At 34.5% G+C, this 17,123-nt stretch overlaps 1 protein-coding gene and 1 long non-coding RNA gene across 2 annotated transcripts in view; both read left to right on the forward strand.

Annotated features, from left to right (window-relative positions):
* The window catches only part of LOC144844788 (uncharacterized), a 65,650-nt gene that overhangs the window by 21,151 nt on the left and 27,376 nt on the right, over positions 1 to 17,123 (forward strand). Inside the window, exons 14-23 of the mRNA XM_078701850.1 lie at positions 35 to 148; positions 575 to 685; positions 1,108 to 1,224; positions 1,599 to 1,709; positions 2,485 to 2,598; positions 10,945 to 11,070; positions 11,494 to 11,610; positions 11,971 to 12,084; positions 14,294 to 14,407; positions 15,039 to 15,164. Coding sequence (XP_078557976.1) covers positions 35 to 148; positions 575 to 685; positions 1,108 to 1,224; positions 1,599 to 1,709; positions 2,485 to 2,598; positions 10,945 to 11,070; positions 11,494 to 11,610; positions 11,971 to 12,084; positions 14,294 to 14,407; positions 15,039 to 15,164 — 1,164 coding nt within the window. The remainder of the gene's footprint in view (positions 1 to 34; positions 149 to 574; positions 686 to 1,107; positions 1,225 to 1,598; positions 1,710 to 2,484; positions 2,599 to 10,944; positions 11,071 to 11,493; positions 11,611 to 11,970; positions 12,085 to 14,293; positions 14,408 to 15,038; positions 15,165 to 17,123) is intronic.
* On the forward strand, positions 4,641 to 8,244 carry LOC144844797 (uncharacterized). The gene is made up of 5 exons (XR_013612467.1): positions 4,641 to 4,727; positions 6,520 to 6,630; positions 7,405 to 7,518; positions 7,700 to 7,810; positions 8,214 to 8,244. It is a non-coding gene; the product is annotated as an uncharacterized LOC144844797 (long non-coding RNA).

The following is a 17,123-nucleotide window of genomic DNA, read 5'->3' on the forward strand; positions in this document are numbered from 1 at the left end:
ACTACTCTCTAATTTAGTTTATGTTTCTTTAAAGTTGATACATGCTTAAATAATCTGTGTGTAAATGGTGCAACCTGCATTGTAGCCTCGTCTATTGGCTATACTTGCCAATGTGCAGTTGGTTGGATCGGACTCATATGTGACACAGGTACGATGTAGGCCTACTTTACCTGCTAGAATGTTATTAAATGGATTTGCGAAATGCCAATATCACTCTTTTATTGGCTTATAGTAGTATTGTGAACCTCTGAGGGTCCCTAATGATCAGCAATTGCTGGATGGATCACCCTCATTAAATATGGTTAAAAAAAATTGAGTCCAGCTTACCACAATAATAAAAGTAACGAAAGTTACATTTATGAAAGATATGAAATTGAGACGATCGGACACATCGCAAGACTAATAGACTAGAGCTAGTTGTAATGAAAAAAATATATGGGATCTTCAAATCACGAGTAAATGGACACTGCCCGAGGAAGGTTAAATTGAGAAGTGGACATAAAAATTTGAACTATTGATGTTTGAAACCACATTTAATCTAATTGTTTTCTTTTTATATCTCATTCCATGTTAGCTAATGGTTGTGTTGGAGATCCTTGCCAAAATGGTGGAGTATGTGTAGCTGCTGGGTCAAGTGTCAGTTGTAGCTGTCCGACTGGTTACTCGGGCGAATTCTGTGATATTGGTATATATTTCTACTTTTGGATTTATTGTTAAATGTTTCATATTTTTTCTATGGAAACTATAATAATAGTATGTTTTCCCTTCTTGCATAAACCTATCTATATCATATAACCTCTTTATTTTTTCTGATTTATATGGCAGTCATGTTACTTTAACCTATCCTATTAAAAAGCTCTTTTCTAAAACTTATAGACAATAAGCTTATAAAACTGACTTGAAGTGGTAGTGTAACTACAGTACCTATTGTGTGTGACGTATCTTAAAATAGAATAATTCGATATTTCTAAATTTATTACAATAATTTAATCATAGTAGCTACCACCAATCTCCCTCTTGAACTTTAACAACTGTTATGCCGTGTAGTGGCTCTGATGTAGTAAAATCTAAGAGTTAGGTATCTACGTGTACATCCTGCTTATTTAGGTGACCCATGTGTTTTGAGTAGCCCATGTCTTAATGGAGGAACGTGTTCGCACGACGGTGCTGGTGACTATACGTGCAGTTGTGCCGATGGATTTCTTGGTGAAACTTGCAGCTCAGGTAATTTAAACGTTAAAATTGTGACTGTATGATATTGAAGTGATAGATAGGAGAACTACCGTAGTCGGTTAAATTTATATATATATATATATATAATATTTATATAAACACATCAGGCAAAGAACATTAATTCTAAACCGCCCGGTGATATACTGAAATTTAATTAATTATTATAAAGGTAAATTACTGAAAACATGCTGTGGGTATCAGTGGCTGGATCTCAATTGAGATACAAAATAAAATAAGCAAAAAGCTAAATCAAAACGATAAAGTAAATTACCAGAGCTTTCGGGCAACATTAGCCCATTATTGATTACTAAATAAAGTAAACACGTATTATAGTGTATATTAATGATCTCATTTTTATTTTTCAGTTGACTTTTGCTACCAAAATCCATGTCAAAATAATGGGGTATGCGAGTTGGTATCAACAGGTTATAATTGTGATTGTACTGATGATTTCATAGGATTTAATTGTGATCAAGGTATGAATAGCCAGTTCAGTTTTTCATTTTATTTTCATATTTCTGGAGATAAGTTGGTGATTCTACTTCATATATCAAAGAGCCTTACCAATCCAAGAAATAACTGTCGTTTCCAAAGACGGTATCTTCCGTCTAAGTGGCTCTCATGTCGCTATGTCCATTAATAATAACCTGTAAAAACATATTAACGCAGTTTAGATTGAGCTAAATAAAAATGAATAATAGCCTGCATATTTCTATTGGTAAATATTAATATCGTTAACAATTCAGTTTCTATTTATGTCAAGTTTCACGACCTTTCAAATTATTGAATATTTCTAAAAGAAAACTATATTTTGTATAAGAAAACTTTTCAAAATATCAAAAGAGTGAACATGGAGTTAGTAATTATATAGTCATTATATATATATAAATCCAAAGGCAACTTACTGAAAATAATGACAGTGCTGTGAGTATCAGTGGCTGGCAAAAAAAAAGCGAAAAGCTAAATAAAAACTAAATATATACATACCTCTTATTAAAACAACTTGATTTCTCATACTGAGATGTTTTAAAAATTCTTTTTTTTTCAGACAAAGCTTGTTTTCAAAATTATTTTAATTCAAAGTTTCAACATATTCTATATTACCAAACTCGATACTTCCATATACTAGGCCTATATTTAATATCTGACCTTTCATTCAGGAGAACCTTGTTTCGCAAAACAACTATTCTAAGAAATGTCTAACGATTCCGACTTTGATATTATTGACAAAAATTATGGTTATTTTTTCAGACAACCCTTGTTTTCCCAATCCATGTGAAAACAGTGGCACTTGCATTTTGAATGGGCTCACCTCGTACACGTGTGTATGTCCAGTAGGATGGACGGGTGATACTTGCACCATAGGTAACACATTGTCTGTACTTATGTTATGTATGCACATTTGCTTGCTTACTGCCTACCCTCCCTTGTCTAAATAGTTGTACTACTTCTCTTTCACTGATTATTATACAATCGTTGTTGTAGATTTATTTCAAAACAGCTTCCAACTTTTGGAATATTGTTCACAGTATTTTTTTTTAAGTCGGTTAGATGAACAAACGTAAGTATACGTTATATTTATAGATTTCTTTGTTTGCAGGTAACGCAACAGATTCGAGTGAGAAAATATGAAACGCTATGTGGTTTATTCTACATTACCTGTATTATTTCTCTATCTCTATTTCAAAATATATTCTTCAACATTGTATGGATAAAAGTAATAGTAACAGTTTGAATTACGTTGCGAATGAGATTACATGTAAACATACATGATGTTTACCAAGGCCGATTATAATGTAAAGTTATTACTACATTTTAAATAATTGTACGATTAACAATGTGTAATTGCCTTGAATGCCTTTGTTTAGAAGCAGCATGTGATTCAAGCCCTTGTCAGAATGGATCTCCTTGTATCCTGACAGATCCCGGGTATAGATGCGAGTGTGCTGTGGGCTGGATTGGTGTCAATTGTGATACAGGTGTGATACAAACTAGGAACACAATACAATCATAATGATTTTGTTTCATGAATTTAAAATAATGTGCCGCGTACACAGTGATTGTTGCCTAACCAGCAACATGAGGAATCAATCGCGCTAACATTTTATTCCAGAATTACGATCTGTAGTTCACAGCTTGCGATTGTAATTCAAATAGTTTGGAAAATATAAATTTCATACAACACAATAATCTCCGGTAAAAAGAGTTAAGCAATGTCATCAAATATGGCATGGGGTATTACACAGTAGGCATATATGCAGTGGATTCTCAAATTTAGTAATACAATATCCTAGATTGTGGCTTTTACTATGCCTACCCCATATCTAAATTAAGCCTATTATTCAGCGCAAACAAAATAAGAAAGCTGCTACCAGTGCCGTCTGTGCCTTATGTACGTTATGATACTACTGAACTAACATTTAAATTTTCCCAATCCATTTCCGGTCCTACCAGAATCCACTTTTTCTAAAATGCGAAAAATACAGATTACCTACTGCGCAATGCAATACACATTTTACTTTAACTTTACTTTATTTTTATTCCCATCTATGTTATAATCTATAACAGACAACCCATGCCTACCCGAGCCGTGCCAGAACTCTGGTACATGCTCAATAAACAGTGATACAGCATACTGCACATGCACAGATGGATTTATAGGTACATTTTGTGAAATAGGTGAGGCTGAAATAATCATATTGTGTGTGTTTGATTTACAGTGTGATTTACATATAATGTAGGCCTACTAATTACTAATATACTTTTACTTTTTTAGGTTGGTTTGTCCTAACACAATTTTCTTTGTATTAACCCCACACACTTTTAATATAACTATAGAATTAACGATTATTGCATGTTGTTCTGAAGTGTTTAATTTTCTCACATCTCACGTGACTTCTGCACATAACAGACGTACTAATGTAAGTATGTGATTTTCAATGTTATTTTAAAACTATAACAACCTTATAATCCTGTAAAAATTGGTTATAAATATTATCTGGTTATAAGATTAATTGTGTGATATGTATTTATAATTAGTCTACACTTTGCTATCGTGATATACTGACTATGCTGATTAACTCAATAGGAATATATAGCAATGTCCATTCATGTGTTAACATGATCTGATACTGAACAACTGACAAAAACTCATTAAAAAATATAACTAACTATATAATACTGCAGTGTGGACGAAAAATGTAAAACGTTGTATTTGTTGACATTTTGGAGATGCTTGACAAATTACGTGACTACCACCTGCAAATAAAGACGCATGAAATGTTATTAAAGAGAGTATGGCGATTGGGGCTACTTTTTGTTTTACTCATACATTCTTATGTCATTATTTCTCAGTTATTAACAATTTACATTTTATATTGTAGTCGATTACTGTTATATTGAACCATGTTTCAACAATGGCACGTGTATTCTGGGTGCTTCCGGTTACACATGTGATTGTCAATCTGGATTTAATGGAAAAGACTGTGAGATACGTGAGTAAAATATTTTTGTTTTACTCCTTTTAATCTTAATTATTCCTAATACGTTTGCTATCCGCGTAGTAGCCCGTTTTTCAATTTTTGTTGTTTAATTACTGACCTGTAATTATGATGCTAAAAATTGAAGCATGGTAGTAGACGTTAACTCCAATGCTCTGTACCAATTTCGACGCATATAAGGCCGAATTGTGCGCGAGTTTACATATGGGATGTCCACACACGCTCACTGTTAATAATATAAATTAATCTTTTCAGTTGTAGTAACGGTCATGACGTTTCGGTAGGTGTAGCCTAAAGATGGTATACGTAGGATTACGTCATACCTAGAGCTAACAGCGATTTTCCGTTTAATAGGCTTTACTCTCTATATTTAAATACTATATAAAAAAAACAATACCTACAGTTGTTATTATTATTATTACAAACTTGATTATTTCTGGACGATAATCAATCTCCGGGAAAACTTTTATAAAAATGAAACCGATAATGAACTTCTGACCAATGAGAAAACACCCTGACAACTCCTCTCACACGTGCGCACGCCACCACCGACCGACGACGTCCGTCGACGACGATCGTTAGGTGGTCCACACACGTCCGATTCCCTCAAGGTCATCATCATCAGACGAAATTATGCTAGCTTAGCCTAGGGCCTAGGCCTAGCCCAGTGATTTTATTTATTAAACTCCATACATGGTTGGCTAGGCTAGCTTAGTTCAGGCTGCCGTTTGGTTGGTCCTGGCTCACTCCCCTACATAAGTGGCCTAGCCTCTAGGCTAGCTATTTGTCAGCAGGCAGGAGGAAGAGGGAGGTGTATAACAACATCCTGGCCTAGCCAGCCAGTTAGGCCTAACTAGGGCCTAGGCCTTAGGCCTAAAAAAGGTCACAGTCACATTATCATGTGATGCTAAACTCTGAGCTGCCATAGGCTAGCCTAATTAACAGGGTCGTGTACGTGTAATCAGGTGGATGATTGCAATCGTTTTTTTAAAAAAGACTGGCTAAAATATGCTAAAATCTTACAAAATACAGTAGGCCTAGGCTAAGTAGACCAGATGATGTTTATAATTTAAAGTGTGATTTCCATCATATAATTTTCTACCATTGGCAAGAAATAACTGATTTCATAATATTTTTGGTTTACAAAACCCACTAGGGCCTATATTCAGACAGTTAAATGACGCCTCGAATGCAATCTCTGGGTGTCTAGAAAAACATTTTCTCGGACCTTGCTAGATGATTTGTCTCTATATCAGCTTCCTTTTTATCAGATTCGCCCCTAAAATTTTTCAATTTTATTCAGATTTAACATTGTAAAATAAAATATGTTTTTTATTACAAACTATGTATGCTGCAGAATAATTGCCATTATATTAACAATCAGCAGACTATCCCAAAGCATGAAATGAGATTGAAAGAGATAACAGATTGAATTTCAAAGAACTAAAAAGCAATTGATCTATAATCCACACGACCAAGGAAATTTCAAATTCATAATTGTGTTTATTGGGGTTTTTTCAGAGGATTTCTGTTTTAGCAACCCATGTCAAAATAGTTCACCATGCATTTTAGAAGATGAAGGGTATATCTGCAATTGTTCAGAAGGTCGCTTCATTGGTATTCACTGTGAAATAGGTAAGAGAAGAAATTATGCTTAAAAATAAATAAGTAAATGTTTGCAGCATTTGATCATTCTTTTCTCAAAAGCATATTTAATATGGCGATGAGGTTGTTATATCATTCAATTCAGCGGTCAACTGAAATGACATCATTTTTGTTTTCTTAGAGGATTTTTGTTTTGACGATCCATGCTACAATAATGGCACCTGTTATCTGTTACCTACAAACTTTGTATGCGATTGTGAACCGGGATTTCTTGGAACCACATGTGCACAAGGTATAAATAATGTACAAACACGATTTTCTTCTTTTGCTAGATGACAAACCAATATATGAATGCATCCAAGCATAAAACATAAAATCAACATAGCATTTGCGTGATCAAGGCTACTGAAAGTAGCTGAAACGTAGCAAGTAAGTACTTGTCAACTGGTTTAACCAAAAAGTTAACATTGATTTATTTAACATAGCATTTGCAGCGAATTATTGAAAAATCTCCTTATTGGGTGTTCAATACAATATATATATATATAATAACCAGTGGTAAGATATATCAATCACTTGTCTAACATTACATTTAATATGAAACCTATCGGAGTTAAATTTAAAACTGATCAGAGTTATTGAAAGTACATCGGTGTTATATCGACACGGAAGTTGACCTATCACACAAGCATTTTTTAAAAATAATTTGCATATTATTCAGATAAGCTTAAATCTGTTCTAAGAATGCTTAACTTGAGTGCGTGTGAACACCAATCTAGGCACATGGCCTGGTTAACCCTAGTGAGGGTCTTTCACACTTGTTCTGGCACAGTTCCGGTGCCGGCAAAATGCAATCGAATGTCAGTTTTTACACAGCTATGCGCATATCAATTGGTGCATAGCCACGAGAAGCGTCGTGAAAACGAAACATTGGTGGTCGATTCGCCGGATTGGAACTGTGCCGAAACAGGTGTGAAAGGCCCTTTACTGATTTCTGCATGTTTTATCAAATAAGTTCATACATTCAATTAATACAGGTTCTTTATTTTCACTTGATTTGCTTTAGTTGATTATTGCTACACACAGCCATGTGAGAATGATGGTGAATGTCAACTAAGCACTTCTGAGAATTATACTTGTAACTGTATAGCTCCATTTATTGGGAACAATTGTGAGATTGGTAAGTATGTGTTTATGAAGTCAATGTTGTCACTTGTGCGGCTTCCTCTCTTTTATAAGTTACTATGTCATACATGTTTTACCATCACAACAGATCAGTAATAACATAAAGATAATAGTTCACTAATATCTCTATGGTAGTAAGTGATCAATAGTTAACATTCAGATATTTCTTCTTGTAGAGGATTTTTGTCACAGTGATCCTTGCTATTTTGATGGAACATGTTCTTTGACAAGCGATGGTTATATATGCCAATGCACTGATACCCATCTTGGAGACAACTGTGAACTCAGTAAGTCTAGAATAATAACATTGATATCTGTTGGTAGCCTTACCTTTTGAGGTGTGCAAGTTAACACACACATATAACACCCTTGTAAAATGCACTGGTAAACTATACATCAAGATACAAACTACACACCTACAGCACAAACTACACACCTACAGCACCCCAAAAATGTGTTGAGTGCAATTTTCAAAAGACATGGCCAGAGGAGGCCTGTTTGCTAATTGTTTATCAGTCCTCATTTGCATTTTAGTATTGTCTTCCTGTGGATTATTGTCATTCTTAATTGTCATTCCTAATGATATCCATTGAGGATCAAAATGTTAAATCATGATTCTCTGTCATTATTCAGAATGTTTTATACTATACAGTATGTTTAAATTATGTTGTTTTGTTTGTTGTTTTTCAGCTGATTACTGTGACAGCAACCCTTGTTCAAATGGTTCACCTTGTACTCTAATGCCCGGTGGTTATTCTTGTAACTGCACAACCGGATATGTCGGGCTTAACTGTGATGTTTGTAAGTATAATCCAGTGGATTATTATAAGCCACATTTTTTAGTTAGATATACTGGAAGACCAAAATACAGAGGGTCATACTGTGACAATTACTTGTTCTGGAAGTGGACCAGGATCACTGACATCACATTAGGTGTGGATGTAGGGGCTTCTTCTTCTTCTCTCCTGAAACTGATCATTTTTGTATTATAACCAAGATACCTGTCCCAGGATGTTTTTCAAATGCAGTTTAAAACCATCCCAGTACAATTCAACTTTTATACATGCTGCTATAGCTAAAAGTTGTATTTAATAAACAATCATCTTTAATAAACTCGCTCGCCTATAGTATAGATCATTGTATGTTTTACTAATTTTTGTTTTCAGATGATCTGTGTTTAAGTTTCCCTTGTCAAACAGATGGTACTTGTATTCTGAGTGACTATGGCACATATAGCTGTGAATGCAGTAGAGGATACTTGGGAACTCATTGTGAATATGGTTAATGTTTGTTTTCAATATTTGAAGCATTTTTTCCAGTGTTTCTATGTGGTACTGTTATCTAACAAGCTGTCATCAGGTTAAGCTAACTCAACAAAATGAAAACAATTCTCTTTTTCAGTGAATTATTGTGTAGATGAACCATGTTTGAATGGTGGTCAATGCACAATAACAACTACAGGTTTTACATGCCAGTGCCAAGTAGGATTCACAGGTGTCACCTGTGAATACAGTAAGTATCTTTATATTTACAGTACGCAATGGTTGGTGACATCATATTTGTCATCATTTCTAACTTTCAAGCCAATCCTGGTTGTGCATACAATTAAAACGTTTGCTACAGTAATAATTGCATGTTTCCATGTATGGAACTCCATGTTCCTTTTAAGTGTTTTCTTCCACTATTTAAAACAACATTCAATAATAGTCACTATGTTTGTTTTAGTCAATAGCTGCTTGTCGTCACCATGTCAGAATGGAGGTACATGTAGCGTGACATCAACAGGCTTCTCTTGCTCGTGTTCTAGTTTATGGACAGGATCTACTTGTAGTGAAGGTAAATTAAAACCTATCATAATGTTAAACTATGCTCAAGATTTTCCTATACACATTTTCATGCGGACACAAATGCTAATATGTGGTAAAACAAGGAACTTGGGCACTTTGTAAACAAGTATATTTACCATTAATTTACAATGCTAATAAAGAGCCTTTATTCACACTTGTTACAATTTCAGAAGAATGTGATTCATCTCCGTGTTTAAATGGAGGTGAATGTAGTCGTACAACATCAGGGTTAATCTGTTCTTGCCCTCCTGGCTGGACTGGATCAATATGTTCTGTTGGTATGTACAATACATATTTTTCACTTTTTACCAATCTGAAAACAAGCATGGGTGATGGTTTCAGAAAATATTATTTTGTCAGTAACTAGAATTGATAATTTGTCTCAACAATCAACTTTAAAAATGGTCCACAAAGCCTTCGCTGCCCTCAATCTATAAATGGCCACCATTTTTGATCGTATGTTCACATTGGAGGCTACATCACTAAGCTTTGATTCTGTCTCTTCTTGGGACATAGTCTAAATAAAAGTATCTGTGCTGTGTTTGGTGTGAATCAAGCATTTGCTTCAAAAGTAAATCTATTGACGACAGAATTAAACATTTTGTAATTAAATATTCATTACCATAATTAACTATAATAATTTTTGCTAATTTAATCTTATGCATCATTTGTTTTTTACAGTTCAATGAAGACAACCAAGTCGGCAAAATTAATATTATTTAACTTTCATTAACATGTATTATTTATTTTTTTTCCAACTGTGTATATTTTCACACTATTTAGTAAAATATAGTATTATTTGTATTGTAATGTCTGCCCATCCCTGCTTGCTTGCCTTCTTTCTGCAATGCTCTGTTTTCTTTGATCTCAGATTAATAGTCTTAGCTTATCACAAATTCAAATTCTGTTTTCTTTACATTATAAAACTATTTTGAAATAAACAATATTTAATGTTTGTATAACCAACTTTTTTATTTAAATTCAGGTATTGTATGGTTGTATATGTATATAACAAAAACAAGAATTAAAACTGTATACTCTAAAGGGACATTTAGAGGGGGTCAATACACTTTCCTACTTCCCCTTTTAAAAGGAGGAGAAGCCCCACCCATGGTACTGGTTCAGACCCTATTTCCAACATCCAGTATCTGCCCCTTTCTTTATCCTTTGAACAAAAACGATATTTAAGGTACTACAGTATATACAGTTTTTATAGTTTAGGTTCTATTTAGTAACACATTTAGTGACAGTGACCATGCACTGAGTAAAATTAGGGCCTGTTTCATGGAGTAAAGCATATTTCTCCTCTGGCACAGTTGTGGTCCGGCGATGACAAATCGTCAATGTTTCGTTTTCACGCAGCTACCAATATAATATACCAATTGGCGTATAGCTGTTTGGAGCGTCATGTTAACAAAACATTGACATTCGATTAGATTTGCTGGCACTGGACCGGAACAGGTGTGAAAAACCCTTAATACTTGTTTTCAGTAATTATCACTTTATGGACTTTAAGAGTTTTGTAAAAAAAAATGTATGTATATTGTGATAGTATATGGTTTTGTTTATCTTAGATGCTGGTAATCCATGTGGAAGTAATCCATGTCTGAATGGTGGAGAATGTGAGCTACGTAACACAAACACAGCATACATTTGTACTTGTGAATTGGGATGGGCTGGAAATCATTGTGAAACTCCAGGTAAGTCAGTAACCACAAACCACTATATTCCTACAGCTCCAAATGTGACTTTCTCAATAAAACTATTACAGAAATTGAAAAAAATGAATGAATTGTACGAATATTTGATTCGTTGAAAAATTGACGGAGCAGAGCTGATTGCTTTTTTTTGTGTGTTAATTGAACAAAACTGCCTGCAATAGTGTGTTTTTTTTATTTTAGTTTGTGCGAGTGCCATTTTTAATGTTATTGTTGCCAAGCAATTTGAAGGCGCTATATGATTTTTGCCTGGAGGGGATGTATTGTATTTTTCATATGCGATGTTTTATTTTCAACTTCAGTTTATTTGTATAATAAATCGCAATAATAAAGTTTCATTGTTGTATACCATGATTAGTCTTCTGTTGACTTTTTCATACTTCATAATATTTTGTTTGTTCTCAGTTGAGATCAACCCATGTCAGAGTTTCCCATGTGTAAATGGAGGAGCTTGCCAACACAATGTTACCTCATATTGGTGTTTCTGTGGAAGTGGATATTTTGGAAGCAATTGTGAATTTAGTAAGTATATAATTCATATAGACATAATACAATAAGGGTACCCCTGGGGACCTCACAACATACCCCTCTTTTTTTTTTACCATATTAAATGAGGATGATCCATCCAGAAATTGCTGATGATTAGGCACCCTCAGAGGTTCACAAGACAAACATACACAAGATACATAAATAAAATCTTATTACAAGTCTTTGGAAGTGGAGTTGGAATTTTGTCCTTAAATCCTGACATGTGACGGGATTTGAACCCAGGACCCTTGAAGTGGTAGCCAAGCATCATAACCACCAAGCCACAACTCCACTCTGGAGCATGTTTAACATGCTTTCAAGATTATTCTAATCAACACAAACAATTTGTTACAGATGACCCATGTAGATTTGATCCTTGTCAGAATTCTGGTGTATGTACACCTGTGACATCAACAGTATATGGATGCGAGTGTTTGCCAGGTTACTCTGGCCCGAGATGTGAAACAGGTAAATTAGCATTAATTACTAAGCACATTGTTAAAAGCATAGATATAGCAGTAGAACGTGAACAAGGCTACGTCTGGTGTATAATAATAATAATAATAATAACTGGTACTTGATATAGCGCATTATGCTGAAAGCCTCAATGCGCTTTACAAAGACAGAAAATTTTGAAAAATTACAAATTAAAAAGGTGGGTTTTGAGGAGAGATTTGAAGACACTGGTGTGGAAGTAGCCTGACGGATTTCAATAGGCAACGCATTCCATAGAGAAACGGATGCCGAAGAAAATGAACGATTTCCATAAAACTTAGTAGAGGGATGAAATATATGGGCAAGAGACTCAGATCTAGATCTCAGAGACCGCTTAGGAACATAAGGTTGAATAAGTTCAGAAATGAACTTAGATGAAGAATTATGAAGAGCTTTGAAAACAAAGAGCAGGATCTTGAATGTAATTCTTTGTGTTACCGGAAGCCAGTGAAGCTGTCTCAGCACAGGTGTGATATGTTGCCTTATGGGGCTTTGAACGACCAATCGGGCAGCTGTGTTCTGGACTCGCTGAATTTTAGAGATATCCTTTGCTGGTAAGCCATAAAGTAATGAGTTACAACAGTCTAGCCTTGATGTAACAAAGTCGTGAACAAGAATCTCAGTTGATCTTGAATCCAGGTACTTCCGAATGCTTCCAATTTTACGAATAGCGTGACGCCCAGCTTTGCAGATGTTATGTACCTGATTGGACATACTAAGCGTTGAATCCATGACAACTCCAAGGTTTCTACAGGATGACGAAGGTTGAATGAAAGAATTACCAATCTTAACAGAGGCAGTCCAACACGCAGGCTTAAAACGAGAAGAAAAATGAATAAGTTCTGTTTTAGCATCATTCATAACCAGGTTGTTAGATTGACACCATGCTCTGACTTCGGCAATACAGGATTCAAGTTTACTGACAGCAGAATTACGCTGATTAGGGTTGAAAGTGACATAAAGCTGAGTGTCATCAGCGTACGCCATACACTTCACATTGTGAGATTCAATGAGGTCAAGTAGTGGGGCGGTAAATAAAATAAACAGAAGAGGACCAACCACAGACCCTTGTGGAACACCAACTGTAAGCAGAGTCGGGTTCGACAAAACATCCTTGATGACAATGGACTGGGACCTATCATTTAGATATGATGCAAACCAATTATGACCAATTCCAGAGATACCGTAACGCGATGATAGACGATGTAATAACTGCTTATGGTTGATGGTGTCAAAAGCAGCACTGAAGTCCAAAAGGACCATAAGAACCTCATTATGGTTGTCAAGTGCAATGCTAATATCATTATGCACAAGAAGAAGTGCAGATTCTACACTATGGTTTGGACGATAGGCGGATTGTCTAGTGGCAAATAACCCATTTCTATTCAGATATGATTGCAGCTGACTGGACACAACCCTCTCAATAATTTTTCCAAGAAATGGAAGATTGGAAATGGGTCTGTAACTTGCAAATTCTTCAACATCCAAAGATGGCTTCTTTAACAATGGTGTTATGCAGGCATGTTTGAGTGAAGATGGAAAGATACCTGAGCTCAGTGAGGTGTTGACAACTTTGGTAAAGAAGGGAAGAAGGGTAGGAAGACAAGTCTTAAATAATTTAAGAGGAAGCGGATCCAGGGAGCAAGAGGTAATGGAGGCTGACCTAATGACATTAAGTAAATCATCAACTCAATGGTGTACTAAGCCTTAAGCTATGTCTACACTGTCAAACTAGTTTGACAAAAATAGTGTGATGTGCCAAAATATGGTAGTAATATTCACAAATATGGTAATGATATGAGATCACTACATTTTGTTGTCACATAAAGTGTAATAGTGTAGACAGTTTAGACATTGCGTGGTAGGATGGCCAGTTTTCACACCAACTTATCCTCCCTAGTATTTTCAACCAGGTACTCCTTTACAACTGAGTGGATATGGGGTTTTTCTGATGGGGAATTGAACACAGGTCTTTCAATATATAGTAGTCAAGTTTCCTAACCACTGTTAGATATATACAATATTAATTTTTAGTACATGAATGGAATGGAATTATTATTTCCTTCGTAACATATTAGCATATGAGGATTATTTCAGTCCAACACAGGTGTAATGCATGGTCATATTTACATTGAATTTGATTATTCCTTTTCGTTTAATATGCAAATGTTGTCATTTTTAGTGATCGACCCATGTACAATTAACCCATGCCGAAATGGTGGGACTTGCAATGCATTTGGAAGTGACTACACATGTGTTTGTGCTGTTGAATATCAAGGTATCAACTGTGAATTGGGTAAGTAAACATGTGTTTGTCTTCATAATCAACACAATGACAAAACAATGTGATGTGCCCATGTATGGACAATATGATGTCATATCACTACCATATTTGAGCACATCATGCTTCTTTGTCAAACTGTGTTGATAGTGTAGACTTCAAATCCTGTGGCCGTATTAACCTTATTAATTACCATTTCAAAAGGCACTTTGTATAAGCATGTTAAATGTTAAAAGTATTAACTAGAAACTAAGGAACTAACTAACTGGAAACTGAGGAAATTCGGATTAGGCCCTCCACAGACCCATGGCAGCCAGCAGTGCAGCGCCTACCAGATCAGCACACTGGGAGACGATCCCCTACTCTTTTTCGAATCGTGTACTAAGTTCTTTAACATGCACTGTTAAGTACACAGGACCAACGGCTTTACATCCCATCCGAAGTATGAGGCAATGAGAGTAAAGCATCTTGCCTAAAGGATGCAATTAGTATGGTACAGATAACCTCAAACCCATGCCTATCACATGCTAATCCGATATTATCATCACACCATTACCACTATATGCAGTTTGTTATGATTTGTGATTTAGTATTTCTGCCTGTATTATAATTTCTCTCATTGTCTTTGAATTTAAATCATTCACAGCAATTGATGCATGTCTTAATGTCATTTGTCAAAACGGTGGTCAATGTGTGACAGAATCAGGTTTTTACCGATGTGCATGTCCACAAGGATATACTGGTTTCTTTTGTGAAACAATTGAGCCTACAAGTAAGTTAAACGTTGTCTAATGGCACAAGATTTCATTTAAAAACATTTATTTTAAAAGATATTTAACAATTATGTTTTAAATGAAGTTGGTGTTTTAAAGCCTTGTCTACACTATCAAACTTTATGTGACAAAAAAATGTGATGTGCCCATATATAGACATGATGATATCACTACTATATATGAGCATATCGCTACCATATTTTGGAACATCACACTTCTTTGTCAAACTAATTTGATAGGATAGACAGAGCTTAATACAAAATATCTTTGCTGTTTTCCTGCACCAACTAATAACGACATATATTAATAAGTAACAACTTAACTTTTTTTTTTTAATATTGCAGTTTTTATCTTTATGAAAAAACATTTCATAAAATGAAAATTGTCAGGGTATGATTATATCTGGTTTATTCACTATATAATTAGTTTATTTTTTTAAAGAAATGTTTTATTTTGTAAAATTCTATTTTATCAATGAGGAATTTAGATCTATAGAAAGGTATGACCTATGTTAAATTACCAGGTCTATGGACCTACACCATCAACAGCTTGGAGGAATTAGTAATTCTGGCATGCTCAAAGTTTCTTGAGTGTTGGTGCATGGAGATATTCTGGTTGGCACTAGGTTTAAAATTAAACCTATACATACCTAGACATTTTGAGCTGATGAAAATACATGGTACTTTTCCACTCCTTGTGGAATCTACATATGTACATATATTTTATAAGGTATATTGGGCTCAGTACAATAATTCAAAAACAATTATAATAGAATAGAAAACAAGCCCATGTACAGGGGCTAAATATTAATAATGTTTGGTTCTATGCTATTGTATAATATTTGTAGTTTAAACAGCAATCTATAATTGAAAATACCTAATAGAATAAAATAAGGATATTTTCTGATAGTGATGTACAATGTACTCCCACTATCTACTTTCCCAATAGCAAATTATTTATTTTAAATATTATCATCAGTATTATTTTTGTATACAATATCTTTAGATGAAAACGTTGTTTAGTTATCGTTTGCCTATCTTATTACAGGTATGCCTCCTACAACACAAACACCATCATGCAACAACATTATTTGTTTTAACAATGGAATTTGCGACGACACTTATGAAATTAGATGCATCTGCCCTTTTGACTATAGCGGACAATTTTGTGAAATAGGCATGTGATAAGAAATGGACAATGACTCTCTAATTTCGATGTTCTCTAAACGATTGCTATAAATATCATTTGACGTCTTTCTAATTGTAATAATAATAATCAAGCAAACTATGACACATTTGCGGTCAGGTTTTATTCAGCTTACATGTCCTTTACAATAAACAAAAATCACAGAATTACTGATAAAATTATGTAATCAGCACAATTAGAAATAACTGTAAATAATATTAATGGCAATCACACAAATGGGAAACTAACATTACCTGCACTTACTGTAAAAAATCATTTCATTTCATTCAGCATTCCTAAGGGCCTATACTGTAGCCTGATTCATATTTCATTACACATTATTGTCTATTAGTGTATTAATACTTGTTGTTCTTGATAGAGCTTTTGATTTTGTTTGATTAGGCCCTAGATTTGATAAACATGTAATTTATAATTTAATCATCTTAGACCAACCACAAATGCAATCCTACCTATAATTCCTCATATAGTTTTTTACCCCAGGTTGAGAATGATTACATTTAAATTAATTTAAGTCACATTATCAGCCAATCAAAATCAATGGTAGAGGGAGGAATAGAAGCTCCAATCAGTGACTTGAACATGATCATTATTGAAATTGGTTGACAATGACAGGTTGGCAAATGAAAGAATTTTCTGAATAAACAATGACAGATCCAGGATTTTAAAGTAGAGGGTGTCAGGGGCGGGGGACAATGCCTACAAATTATGAAACGAAGTGCTTAACCTATTATGACCTATCTTTTCCATTGTAA

The sequence above is a fragment of the Antedon bifida genome, chromosome 6, assembly GCF_963402885.1.
Source record: "Antedon bifida chromosome 6, ecAntBifi1.1, whole genome shotgun sequence".
In the NCBI taxonomy this organism is placed as follows: domain Eukaryota; kingdom Metazoa; phylum Echinodermata; class Crinoidea; order Comatulida; family Antedonidae; genus Antedon; species Antedon bifida.